General features: G+C 38.3%; 1 protein-coding gene and 1 non-coding gene across 2 annotated transcripts in view; both read right to left on the reverse strand.

The window, feature by feature from the left end:
• Dpp10 (Dipeptidyl peptidase 10) overlaps positions 1 to 12,648 on the reverse strand; it is a 42,812-nt gene that overhangs the window by 2,780 nt on the left and 27,384 nt on the right. Inside the window, exons 5-17 of the mRNA XM_066286494.1 lie at positions 12,251 to 12,378; positions 9,870 to 10,081; positions 8,784 to 8,903; positions 8,278 to 8,428; positions 8,096 to 8,219; positions 4,713 to 4,942; positions 4,160 to 4,341; positions 3,982 to 4,105; positions 3,731 to 3,934; positions 3,545 to 3,675; positions 3,365 to 3,491; positions 532 to 689; positions 258 to 469 (exon numbers count right to left, since the gene is read on the reverse strand). Coding sequence (XP_066142591.1) covers positions 258 to 469; positions 532 to 689; positions 3,365 to 3,491; positions 3,545 to 3,675; positions 3,731 to 3,934; positions 3,982 to 4,105; positions 4,160 to 4,341; positions 4,713 to 4,942; positions 8,096 to 8,219; positions 8,278 to 8,428; positions 8,784 to 8,903; positions 9,870 to 10,081; positions 12,251 to 12,378 — 2,103 coding nt within the window. The remainder of the gene's footprint in view (positions 1 to 257; positions 470 to 531; positions 690 to 3,364; positions 3,492 to 3,544; positions 3,676 to 3,730; positions 3,935 to 3,981; positions 4,106 to 4,159; positions 4,342 to 4,712; positions 4,943 to 8,095; positions 8,220 to 8,277; positions 8,429 to 8,783; positions 8,904 to 9,869; positions 10,082 to 12,250; positions 12,379 to 12,648) is intronic.
• Positions 11,569 to 11,640, reverse strand: TRNAH-GUG (transfer RNA histidin (anticodon GUG)). The gene has a single exon. It is a non-coding gene; the product is annotated as a tRNA-His (tRNA).

The following is a 12,648-nucleotide window of genomic DNA, read 5'->3' on the forward strand; positions in this document are numbered from 1 at the left end:
CCACCGAAGACGTCCTGCAACTTTCAAGTCGATCGGTATTTATGAGATGCCTCAGGAATTTAATGATATGATAAGATTTCATCACACGATGTTCTTTTAAACTTTTCGTCGGTGGTTTCATGCCCATTTTCGGGTTTTGCTTCTCTCTACACCGCAAATCCAATATTAGATCTATCACGAAGGAAAACAATCTCGTCTGGCACTAAAATTGAAAGAATGGTCCCCAAATCCTAAAAGGAAAGAAACTTTTTACTAACCTGTTGCCTGAATAGCGTATCAGCCTCGGACAAAGCCTTGACAAGCACCATGCTTTGCTGCAAATGTACATTGTCGTCTGCAGTTCCATGGACGAGATAAAACATTTTATCTCGAAGCTGGGCAGCTTTCTTGCTAACGTCAGCTTCGTCGTATCCCTTATAGTTCTCGGTAACGTTTGGTAATCCCATGTAACGTTCCGTGTAAGCTGAGTCTGAAGAAAAGCAGCTAGACCTCGTTATAGGAAAATAAAAAGTCTGCCCTTAGAGATCTCACCGTAAAGTTTCCAATTTGTAACAGGTGCGACCGCAATGGCGCATTGAAACACGCTTTTGGGGCTTGCTAGGGCTAAAGAGGCCACGAAACCGCCGTAACTCCAGCCCCACACTGCCACCCGTCTTGGGTCGATGAAATGTTGAGTATCTCGCAAATATCTGGAATGAGAAATTCTCGTGACTTTAACACAAATTTTCATTCAAACATAAATCTTAGTTCGAGAGGAAATGAACCCCGATTCGGGAAGATTTGTCACCACTGGAATGAAGACAATTTCACACATCGCAAACAACCCAGGAATGGGAATCTGGTCTAGTGCTGTTTAATAAGTCTTTTAAAAATAAAATAGAGTCGAAATACCTATCTCTTTTAATAATTAATAATCACACTATGCTTGATATGTGCTAAAGCCGAAGCCAAACTCTCCAACGGACATTAGGTACTCAAATCGATGATTTAATTTGATTAACTCCTTGATTTAGTGCTCCGCGGTCCCATGGAGCTAATTAACCAGATATATTAACACCGATCGAGTAGAGATTTATCGTCTATTTGAATTTCCAGGTTGGTAAATTCGCAATTAATTTACCATTTTTATATGTGGAATTTTATTCACCACCTCTATTGTATTAAAAGCCAGAAGCATTTGACTATTGAATAACAATTTTAATCATGACAATAGACAGCAAATTTTATCGAGATTAAATTTTTGTCGACAAATTTTACCGCGATCCAATTTCTATCAGCAAATTGGATCGCGATAAGATTTCTGTCAGCAAATTGTATCGGGATTAAATCTCTATTAACAAATTGTATCGGCATTAAATTTCTATCAGCGAATTTTGTCGCGAATAAATTTCTGTCGACGCTTGGAAGTCCAAAATTATTCAAATGTGGCACAAATACACACGCATTTGGCCCGGAAAATTATTCCTCGAATATGACTCGAGCATCGATGTTTCTAGCTAACTTTAGATCAATATGAAGTTACGCAATCTGGATCAGGAAAAAAGCACTACGGTACGCACTCTCTGGTGCTTTTTTCACACCGAGGGCGTTAATGCCTATTACCCTAAAATTGATCGATGCTTTTGTATTACATTGAGATATCACACTCACACTTATTACGTTACGTGCGAGAAAGTTTGCCGAGCCTTCCCTAAACGAAAGAAGATGCACCTAATAAAAGTTCAAGTAAATTTCGGTTGGCAAAAGGGCCGTAAATTGGAATTTTATGTTTTTTTTTGATAAATTGCAAAGCGTTTTGTTCCAGGAAATTGGCTATTTCAATACCCTCAGGGTATGACTTGTCCAGATATATCCAGGTTGAATCTTCTGATAAAAAGTAATAACCTATTGACTGGATTTTGGAATATTCACACTTGCAATTTTGGAATGGTTTATCATTATACAGGGTGTAAGTTAAGTGATGTCATTAATTTTAAGGGGTGATTCCTTCTCGTGTTTTATGAAAAAAAATCATATAAACATGTGTCTTAGCTAGCATCATTTTCAAGATACAGGGTGTCAAAATTTTATTAAAAAAATCGAGTTTTTATTAATTATTCAAACTTGTTTTCTTCTTAAATCTTAAAAATACCAAAAATCAAGCGACCTACAAAAAAAGTCAAAGCACAAGAAAGTTGTATTTTTAATTGCTTAATTCGATACAAATATCAAATTCAGAAAAAGTGGTGGCATGCAATAATCACACCATAAATATCAAACGGGTGGCTATTTGCGACGCCACTGGAATTAATATTTAAAATGTAATAACATCAAAAGTAGCCCCTTATTAATGCTAACAAACGTGCCAAGTTTCATCAAAATCGGCGCAACGCTTTTTGATTAACTAATAAAAGCTCGATTTTTTCATAAAACTTTGACACCCGGTATCCCAAAAATGACGCGAGTTAGGACACATGTTTATATGAACATTTCTTTTATAAAGTATGACAGGGAATCACGCCGTAAAATTAATTACATCACTTAAGATACCCCCTGTATTATGGAGAGAATTACGATTAAATCTGAATTAACGTCAGCTAGAGGGACCGTTTCTGAGATATAGCGCGGGAAATTTTAAATGGTGAGTGTGGGGCCGAGGACAAGAATGTCATTGTTAATAATTAACTGATTGACTTTCTCGACAGCAGTGGGAAAGGAACGATGAAACTATCTAGAAGCACAAATTCAATTTCCTGTGAAATATTTCAGAAACTATAAAGCGTTGAAATTTCGAGAATATATTATGCCGGACCTCCATTTTCCCAGGAAATTCCGCATCTTAAAAGAATTCGAGACCGTTTAGAGACCTCCTCCATCTGCCTAGAGACGTATATTTCTGCATAAAACTAATTCAAGTCTGATTCTACAAGAACTTTGTTTCTTTCTCTCTGTCTCTCTTGCGCACACGCTCCCTAACCAGCCCAGCTATAACGAAAATCTCATAAAGTCTTCATATTCCTTAGATATGCTCGCGAATATTATACACTGGCAGACTACGACATTCTGAAAATATTGTGACTATGCAGGTCGTTTTGCATAAGAATATCGACTCTTTCCTGCCAGCCAAATCTAATATCAAACACCACATTCTTGGCATATGCACACACATATTTACATGTGTACAAAATCAGATTTAAATATTTTCCTTATAAATCCGGACATGAAAAGCGTCATTTCGCCAATAAACTCACGGCAAATATATGCTGCAGTAACGCAGGTTTAATGACCGAATGCAGTTTCAGGAAATTGAACTGGAAATTGGGTATCTTGGAATATCCCTGTTGCTTTGATGGGTTTTAGCGGTTAATATGTGAATGGAACTTACTCTGTGACTTCCAGTTGATCGGCTACTTCAACTGATCCCAACTTGAAGTAGACTTTGTGCAAGAGTTGGTGGCCTTGACCTCCGGACCCTCTCCCGTCGATTTGAGCTATTATAAAGTTCTTATTGCCTAGAAATATGATTAAACTTCGCTTGCTGCATGAATGGAATTTTATAACGAACCTGCCAGGAAAGTATTCCAATCGATTCGCCAACTTTCAGTGACTAATTGGCTTCCAGGTCCTCCGTACACCTGCACAACAAGAGGGTACCTCGTTATCTCGTCTTCCCTTAGCCCAGGGGGTAAAAACAATCTAATTTGAAACAACAAAAATTAATTTTTTCCTCCTGAATTTATTTTCGGCTTACCTGACATGAGCCCTATACCCTCCGGATATTTGAACAGGAAAAGTCTTAATTTGTGGCATTGCCATTTTGGAAACTTTTTCCTTTAAAAGGGTGTTGTTTTGCAGCCATAAAAGAGGTTTGGGTTTTGGCATTACGGTCCTGAAGAGGCGAGTCGTTGGCACACCTGGGCCCAGACATTCCAGCACAAAATACTGGGAATTTGGGCTAAAGCTTTGTTTAAAGCAAATCTCTATAGCGTTAAGAAAACAAACCTGAACACAGCATTGTGGTACAAACATGGTAAATCTCGTTCTGATTGTTGGTGTTTGGGTTTCCGGCGTTTGCGCGGAGTCGGGGTGGTCATGACCACGTCCTCGTCCTCGTCCTCCCAGCTGCCTGAGAAACCCTTACGTCCTCAAGCAGAAGAAACTTTTAAATAGGTTTTAGTACCTTTTTTATATTTGTAAAAATTCTCCTCTGAAGTGATGTAAGAAGGAGGCGTGGGAGGTATTTCTTTGATGCACGTAATGCATACTGGAGGGGGCAGGGTGGCACCGGTACGGGGAGGCACTGAAGTCACCCTATAGAGGTGCAGCTCTCCAGGTTTGTCTTCAGGAACTCCGAGAAAGTATCTGCAAAGATAAATTTGACTGCAAAAATATTCTTGGCAAATAGCGTGCGATCGGTAAAAGAGACAATGCTTTCAACATTCCCCTTATTGATGGAAATGGAATAGATAAAGATCTAGCGTGATTCCGGCAGGAACAATATGGCGTGATGCTTTCATAAAAGGATAAATCCCCATTTAACATGACTGCAGTAATTTAGATATGACCTACCTGTTGGGCTAATGCACCGAAAGTTTATTTTGCCTGAGTTCGAAGAGATGTTTTAAAGCTTTTAAAGCTCTAAAGCTGGATTAGAATTTTAGACGAGTTTAAGCAGTTAATAATGAAATGTTTTTGAAAGGGATTTCGTGATTAAAGGATTTGTTTAAACTTACATTACGTCGTTTGAATGGTCCCAAGTTAATATTCTTTGCACTTCAAACCTGCCATGGGTGAGCGGAATGATTCTCTTCTTGGGAATGTTAACCGATACTGCGTGTCTAAAAGTTCCAGAAGGACCATCCCTTACTGGGGCTATGGTAATGTAATTACTGCTATCGGTTCCGAAAACTGGACTGTCGCCCATGTCTACCCATCCTTGGCCGTCTGCAGTAATTCGTTGGGTCTGAAAACAATTAAAGCTTCTATCAAAGACAAATATCTATTTCCGGAGCAACACAAAGATAACAACAGCTTTAGGGTTAATTAATTAATTATTAAAACGAGTTGCCTAGGACAAATACAATATAACGTCAATTCAAATATAGCCATTTTCGATTGACGTGTAGGCTACAAATACCCTGACAGTGAATATTTCAGCAGCAGTACAGATAGACTAACAATAGAGGCTCTAAATTGAATCAATATAGAGTTTGAGTCGAAATTTCAATTTTAGCGGTGGGTTTTGATTGGCCGACACTTTGCTGAAGTCGATTAAAAAGCTCTGGACCCTGACGGGTCTATTTAAAAGTACGAAGTTCTATATTTAGGATGAGTGGTAATATGTGGTAATGGAATAATGGAATTTTTCCATTTCCGTAAGAGCTTTTTATGATTATTATTTTTGTTGGAAATTGGACAACGGCCAGTTAGAATATGGCAATAGGAAGGAAACTTTGTTCGAATACGAAAATGGAGAGGAGATATTAGGTTTTCCTCAAGAGAACACAAGCTAACCAATAATGCCTTTATTGATCTAAGGTAACATTTCTCAATTAGTGGGCAAAGCGATAATACCTTAAATTTCGCTCTTCGGCATTGCATTATAGAACTCACAACCCTCATCGCGCTATACTGCACTATGGAACTTCGATAATAGGATATACATATTTAAATTTTAGGCCACTGACGGGCTATTTTTCGGGGTGTTTTATGGGCCAACGTTAAAACACCATTTCCTACTTCCCAATGTATATGACAGACCGGTTGAAAACATCTTAAACTATCATGGGCAATTGGTAAAAGGAAATGAAAAATAAATCTTAAATTTTGCCGCGAAACGCGTTCTTCATGTTAATGCATAATTAAATAAATAACTAACATTACGTACGTCATAAAAAGTGTTGAGAGTGCATTTTTTTATTTTCTATACATGAAAACGCAGTCCTTATAATATTTCCTGAAATTGTTCAGAGGAACAAACTTTGTTTAAATGAAAGAATAATAGAAATTTTAGTGTAAACAGATAGAAATGTAGCAAGAAAATAAACATTTTAAAATCTGTCTGGAAAAATTTGTTCAGCATAGTAAACACCGTCTTTTTGCTGAAAAAAGCCACTTTGCATCGTAATTAGTCACAGCGTATTGTTGCAGGAATAGAGTGAGAATTTAGTTTCGAATTTTTCCTGCATTTGGTGCTTCTAAAATAAATAATATTTTAGTTTTAACAAATATTCTGATGAAAACAGAGTAACCAGGTGCTTTCCAAAAGTTTCTCCAACAATTTTTCATTTGCTCATTGTAGCCCACACTTTTACTTCCTCTGGATGTAGGGGCATCCTCGTAGTTGCATAAGAATTTTCCACTATAAGAATTCTCATATCATGAGAATTTACATGGCCGGAAGTATGAAACCAGACCCAACCAGTGGAAAATTCAAGTAACTGAGTGGCTGCTGCTAATATGACTGAGGCACCACTAGAACAACTGTACTCTTCCTTTGTAATATGGAGGAAGCAATTCCGACCAAGACGGAGCACAAAAGTTTCAAGTCATTCAACAGAAGTTTACGACATGTTCCAGACGAAATCTGAGTTTGTACCGATAGGTGCCTAATAGATGTTGTGGAAATTGCATCGATTATCTTTTGTACACCTTAAATTAGTTCCCCCTGTGAAGAGGTTGCCTGTTCATTTCCCTCTTTAAATAAAATCCTTCCTGTTTCTCGAACTAAGTTTACGTTCCTTTTAAAAGTATTGTTAAACTCTTCATAATTGACTGTCACATTGGGAAAAGCTCCATGGAACTTCTCAAGACAAAACTGGATGTAATATTGCCAAACCGCGATTACTTTTTACCCATTGCGAAAGTAAGTTTCCAACAAAAAACTTTCCGTTCAGACCTGTACATGCAAGATGGTCTTCAAAATTTAAGAGTATTGAAAAATACTGATTTTTGTAATCGCTTGGAAAAATCCCACGAGAGCTGAACGAATTTATTAAAAAATAGAGCTATTTTGTGCAAGAAAACACGGAAGACTGAATTTTGACGTTGATGATTTTCCGAGGTTGGCGTTGGCGCCTGAAATTTCCGACGTACATGTAAAGGCACGAAGTGTGAGAGCACTTTTGTTTCACATATCGCCGTATTTTGTAACAAGTCGAAGAGAGATGGATCATGCCCGTACTGCTCAGAATGGAATTACCGAATTCAATCTAAACAGAGCACGAATGGTTTTAATGAACGCCTTACAGTTGAACACTTACTGCAACAGTTTTTTAATGATGATCATTAAGTGATATCCTTATTAAGATTAGATATTTTTGGAGCAGTGGAATACACACTTTTGTTAAACGTCTCAATTTGGTTCAAATAGGATTTGAATTAGTCTTACATGTGTTTGCAGTGTCTTCAATGAGAACAGTAATTCTAACAACATCGTTTACATATGTCTGTACACAACTAAATATCTATGTTACAGGTATATTGATCATGCTGCCAGGATATTGGATCCTCTAGTTTCATTAAACTTCGGGTTAATTTGGAGAGCAATATCGTACCTCTAACCTCTTAAGTAGAATTAATGAAAATTCATTTCAGGATATGTTATGGCTGAACTTTAACTTTCATGTAATGCCTTTATCTATGCTATACCCTCATACGCATTACAATCAATAGGTGGTCCGTTGATCTCCGTATAATGTGCATCTTTGTTGTGGAAAAAGTTTAATCGCTTTGTTCATACTGAAATATTTATACCAACGTAAATTCAAATAAAAATTTTACGTTGGTTTCACCACAAATTGATAGATAAATTTTCCGACTAGGTCGCCTAATCTGGTCGCCTTAATATGCGCCGCTAACCGAAACCATAGTCGAATGAAACTTTCGCCTTTACAAATTATTCATAGGGTGGCCGACTGCAAAGGGCACAGAGCACATTTTAATCTTACCCAAATAGCATTTTCCAGGCCCAAAATGTATATATAATTTATAGACGTAGTAACGCTCACGAGACAGTTTTGGGCGTAATCACTTCATAAATTATCCAAATTCCCATGACGTCCCTTTGACGACGTATCCGTCACTAAAAACTACTACTAATTTATTCAAAACTCACCTCTTTACAATCCCATTTGGGACTGGAACATACCGTTACCACAGACAAATTTTGGGGCCGGTTCAACCATACCACCGAAATTTCCGTCAGACTTATCCAGGACACTGCAGTGAAATAATAGTCTCTGGAGAAGTAAAAAAATTCATTTCCAGACTATATATTTGCATTTTACAGTAACTTACGAATTCGCTATCGCAGATGGAGGTATTATTTTCTTGGTTTTGATGTTGGAAATGTCAGCTAAATCCGCCATAGTTAGTGTCACAACTGGATTTCGTGTTCCTGGTTTGGGATAGCGGAGGGATCGTATGTCTGGATAGAGACGCCCTTCGTCTAGGGAATGCGAAGTTTGGTGTTTAAATTATTTCTGATATATACAGGTTTAAATTGAACCGTGTTCATGGATAAATATATTTTTGGTCAGCAAATCAATGTGGCTGATAAAGCAATGAAAATAGTGACCAATTGCGGTTAGGTCGTCAGTTAGCATCTCAACTGAATTTTAATGGTAAAATGCACATGGATATACTGGTGAACGTTCCAGAAATCAAATGAAATACTTCTTCATGTTATTTATCATTCTGGGGTTTCTTGGGAATCTTGTTTCCAAGAGGGCGTCAAATCGTCACAAAAAACAAATGCGCCCCAATTGTTATATCCAGAAGTTTTATGGTAATACAATACTTACCCACATTTCCATACCATGGAAACCTCAATTCCTCCACCAGTGTGTCGTTGAATGTGGCAAATACCATTAGCATTCCGTCGCTGGACATCCATATAGCTGAGTTGGTTCCCAGAATTTCTTCTAAGATTAATAACGACACTAATTAACATTCGTATCCGTTTTAAAATTTGCGCAGGAAAGAATAATTAGCAGACCTTTTTATCAAATCCCTTAAATAACTACACGAAAAAGGGGAAAGATCTCCGATTAAATGGGGCAGATCAATACTGTTTCCACACTTGAACTTTCTCTTTCAAAAAAGGGCATGTATTTTTTACTAAACCCATCCCAAGTTAATAGGATCGCAATCCGTTCTTATCGCAGCCCCGAATGCAGCAGGCCCTTCGCTACGCCTTTGGCAAACACCGCAACAAACCCGTACCATATTTCCGAACCTATTAGGGCAGCAAAGGGTCGTACATATCGGCTGATTTATCGTCGCAAGGGCCTCAAAGGGCCGGATTAAGTTACCCATTTGAGCTGGCTTACAGGTGGGAGCTGCCAATTAAGTGGAAGCAAAAAATAACGATTTTCCGAAAATAAATGTAAAGGGCATAGGGAGATACTTTTATTAAAGTTAGTGTGGGATAGATGTAAAGGTGACGGTGGATAAGGAAGTAGAAAAAATAGAGTTTTTAGCAAAATAAGACCGGTTTTTCGCTATTATTGTGGCAACTTACGAGAAATCACCTTCCAAGTATTGTGAAGTTAACAAGTATGGAAATATAGGTTTAAGTCGCACTTCTGGAACGAATCGGATAGTGTTTTCCAATAGTCTTCTAGGAGATATTTATATTTCTCGTAGCTTATTCTGGAACGAGAACGACGAATGAAGAGTTCTATATTTGGACAGCAATTTTGAGAATGTTTTCAGGCTTAAAGGATACTTTGAAGAGAACGCGTCAGAGGGAAAATGAGCTTTAAAAGTTCTGAGGCATGTCCTAACGCCCTTCTTGCAGATATCTGCAATCCTGAGCTTCTAATGCCGCAACGACTTATAATGACCTGGAAAACTTGCCAAAAACCATCAGTTCATTGGTTACCTACCCTCATATAGCCAATCCGGGACACCATGACTGACCACCCCTGGTACGGCAGTACTGGTCACTCTATACCCTGTATGCGAAGTGGGAGTTTTCCTGTAATATACGTCATAGTCCTGCACCATAATTAGACTGTGCCCTTTGGGGGCCCATTGAGCCAGCAATAGGAAGGGATGATCGTCATTTTCAGGCAACGCCCTTAAAGGAAAATCGTTTCTGAAAAAAATCGTGCGGTTCATGTCTTTTTTCGGCTCTAGTTAGAAGAGGATATAACCTAGTTAAGCCTGCTAATTAATTATAGAAGAAGGCAGGAAGACTGGGAGTAAAAAGAACGGCGCTATATGAAAGGCCTTTTAAAATTCGGGGTAGAAAATTACGGGATGTATCGTCGCGTTAATTGTAATTAATGGAGTGGGTGGTAGGCTTTTAGGAAATAAAGAATTTCGCAACTTTTTCCATTGATTAAAAATGTCCGCATAAACCTGAATAAAAAAGCGATCGCAGGCAAATATTTGCATGTTAAATCTGTTTTGGAGAGAGATAAAGGGCCGAAAAGGGCAGTTATTTTTGCTGGTGGAAAATAGAGAGAGTTTTGAAACGAACATCCTGTTTGGTTGGTATTTATTTTTTCAGATAACATATAAACCTGAGCGAGCAAGAGAGAGAGGGTGAGAAAGAGAGAGGAGAGAAAGGGAGAAAGAGGGAGAAAGAAAGAGAAAGAGGGAGAGAGCGAGATAGGGAGAGAGCAAGAGAGCGAGAAAGATAGGGCGAGAGAAAGAGTGAGAGAGCGAAAGAAAGAGTGAGAGAGCGAAAGAAAGAGTGAGAGAGCGAAAGAAAGAGTGAGAGAGCGAGAGAAAGAGAGAGAGAGAGAAAGAGTGAGAGAGCGAGAGAAAGAGAGATAGAGAGAAAGAGTGAGAGAGCGAGAGAAAGAGAGAGAGAGAGAGAGTTTGTGATAATATTGTGCAGTGGGGCCTTAAAAATGAAGTGGTTTATAAAACGTTGCACTCTGGTGCACTCGATTTGTTATTATTCTATTTTCAAAGCGCCTGTTGGTGCATCTAATGGGAGATTGCAATTTGGGGAGCCATAAATTGTTCTTTAGCTTAATGGCCGTAAAATTTTAGGAGCGAATCTCAACGTGCATTAGAGTCACATAAGATTAATTCAAAATGGAAAATAGTGTGAATGCGTGACATTAGAGGTATAATGAAAATGAAAAATGAATGTGTGAAATAACCAGCGAAGAGTGGAAAAATCGGCAGACTAAAAAGAACATTTTTTTCCATAGATGAGAGGTAAATTGTTTTGAAGATAATTGAGTTTCACTAAAGGTCTGCAAATGTCGAAAGAGTCGTGAAAATTTAAGTAAATCTACAACAGTTACTATCTTGTATTACGAAACTTATGTTTATTCCGGACATAAAATCCCTTTCCATTAGAAAAACTGCAATGGGCCACTTAAGAAAAAAATTAAGTAGGGGTCAGTTTCCGGTTCAACCGGAAGCAATATCGGGTCGAAAATATTTTTACGGTGTCAGATTTTTTTCATAAAACAAAGTTTAATCTAACCTAGTGTAGCCCGAGCAGCACATGTGAGACGAAATAGGTTATTTGAGGGTATAAAATGATAAAAATAATTTTGTATAATTAAACTGGAAATAAAAATAAAAAAATTGCTCCGCCATGACAATGCGTTCGTACATTGCCGTGACCAGGATTCGAACCTGGGTTACTACGGCCACAACGTAGGGTCCTAACCACTAGACGATCACGGCTATTGAAGACTGCAGAACTGGAGGAACCAATTTATTCAAAAACCCAAAAACATTGCGTGGATTAATTGCAATCTTCCACAGCTTCGTGCTTCAATGACTATATTCATCAATTTCGTGGACCGACAAATCCTTTTACTCGAAGTAAAACTTTCTTCTTTATACAGGGTGTTGCGAATCAGCAGACTAGTCCGCTAACCACAGATTCCCCGAGCGAAAATAATTAGACTCTCTTCATGCGACGTTTCTTTTTGGTGTTTGATACTCACTATACAGAGTGTTGGAGTTTCTCGACATATTTTAACGACATTTTGCAGGGGCCCACGGTTCGATGAGACGCACTTTTCCAATGGTACTTTTACGATGCATCTGACGAGACGTGCTTTTCTATACACCGAACTGTACATCGCTGCGAAATTTCATTAAATTATGTCAAGAAACACCAAAGTTATCAACAAAATTAATTTTTTTTACAACTTCAACACTGCATAGTGAGTATAAAGTGGCAGAAGAAAAGTCTAATTATTTCCTCGCCCAGGGAATCTGTGGTTAGCGGATTGGCCCACTAACCTGCGACACACTGTGCAAACTACGAACGTTACCATGTACTTACCCAGTTTGAATGTCATATATGGAGTATTGAGCCAAATACGAATGTCTAAAAAGCTTTTTAACGTTTTGAGCCAGCAGCAAGTATCGCTGGTTCGGCGAGAGCTGGTACCTGCTGGGATTGAGCCGTCTCTAAAAGGAAGGGAAATTCCTCATTAAGATCGCCGGAATGAACCATTTATCTCTGAAATTCCCTATCTGGCATCCTAAAATATTGGATGGTCCGCACTTTTCGACATAAACATTTATTGAGTGCCCCAGAGAAGAAACTATAACTCAGGATCTATTCTAGCCGAAGTCGTTTATCTTGTGGGCCGACAAAAGATACCTCTAAGGGCATTGATCGAAAAAAATATTTATTATAATATCCGGATAACAATCGGAGAAAATATTCGGAGTAAT

This window comes from Euwallacea fornicatus, chromosome 10, assembly GCF_040115645.1.
Source record: "Euwallacea fornicatus isolate EFF26 chromosome 10, ASM4011564v1, whole genome shotgun sequence".
NCBI classification, from domain to species: domain Eukaryota; kingdom Metazoa; phylum Arthropoda; class Insecta; order Coleoptera; family Curculionidae; genus Euwallacea; species Euwallacea fornicatus.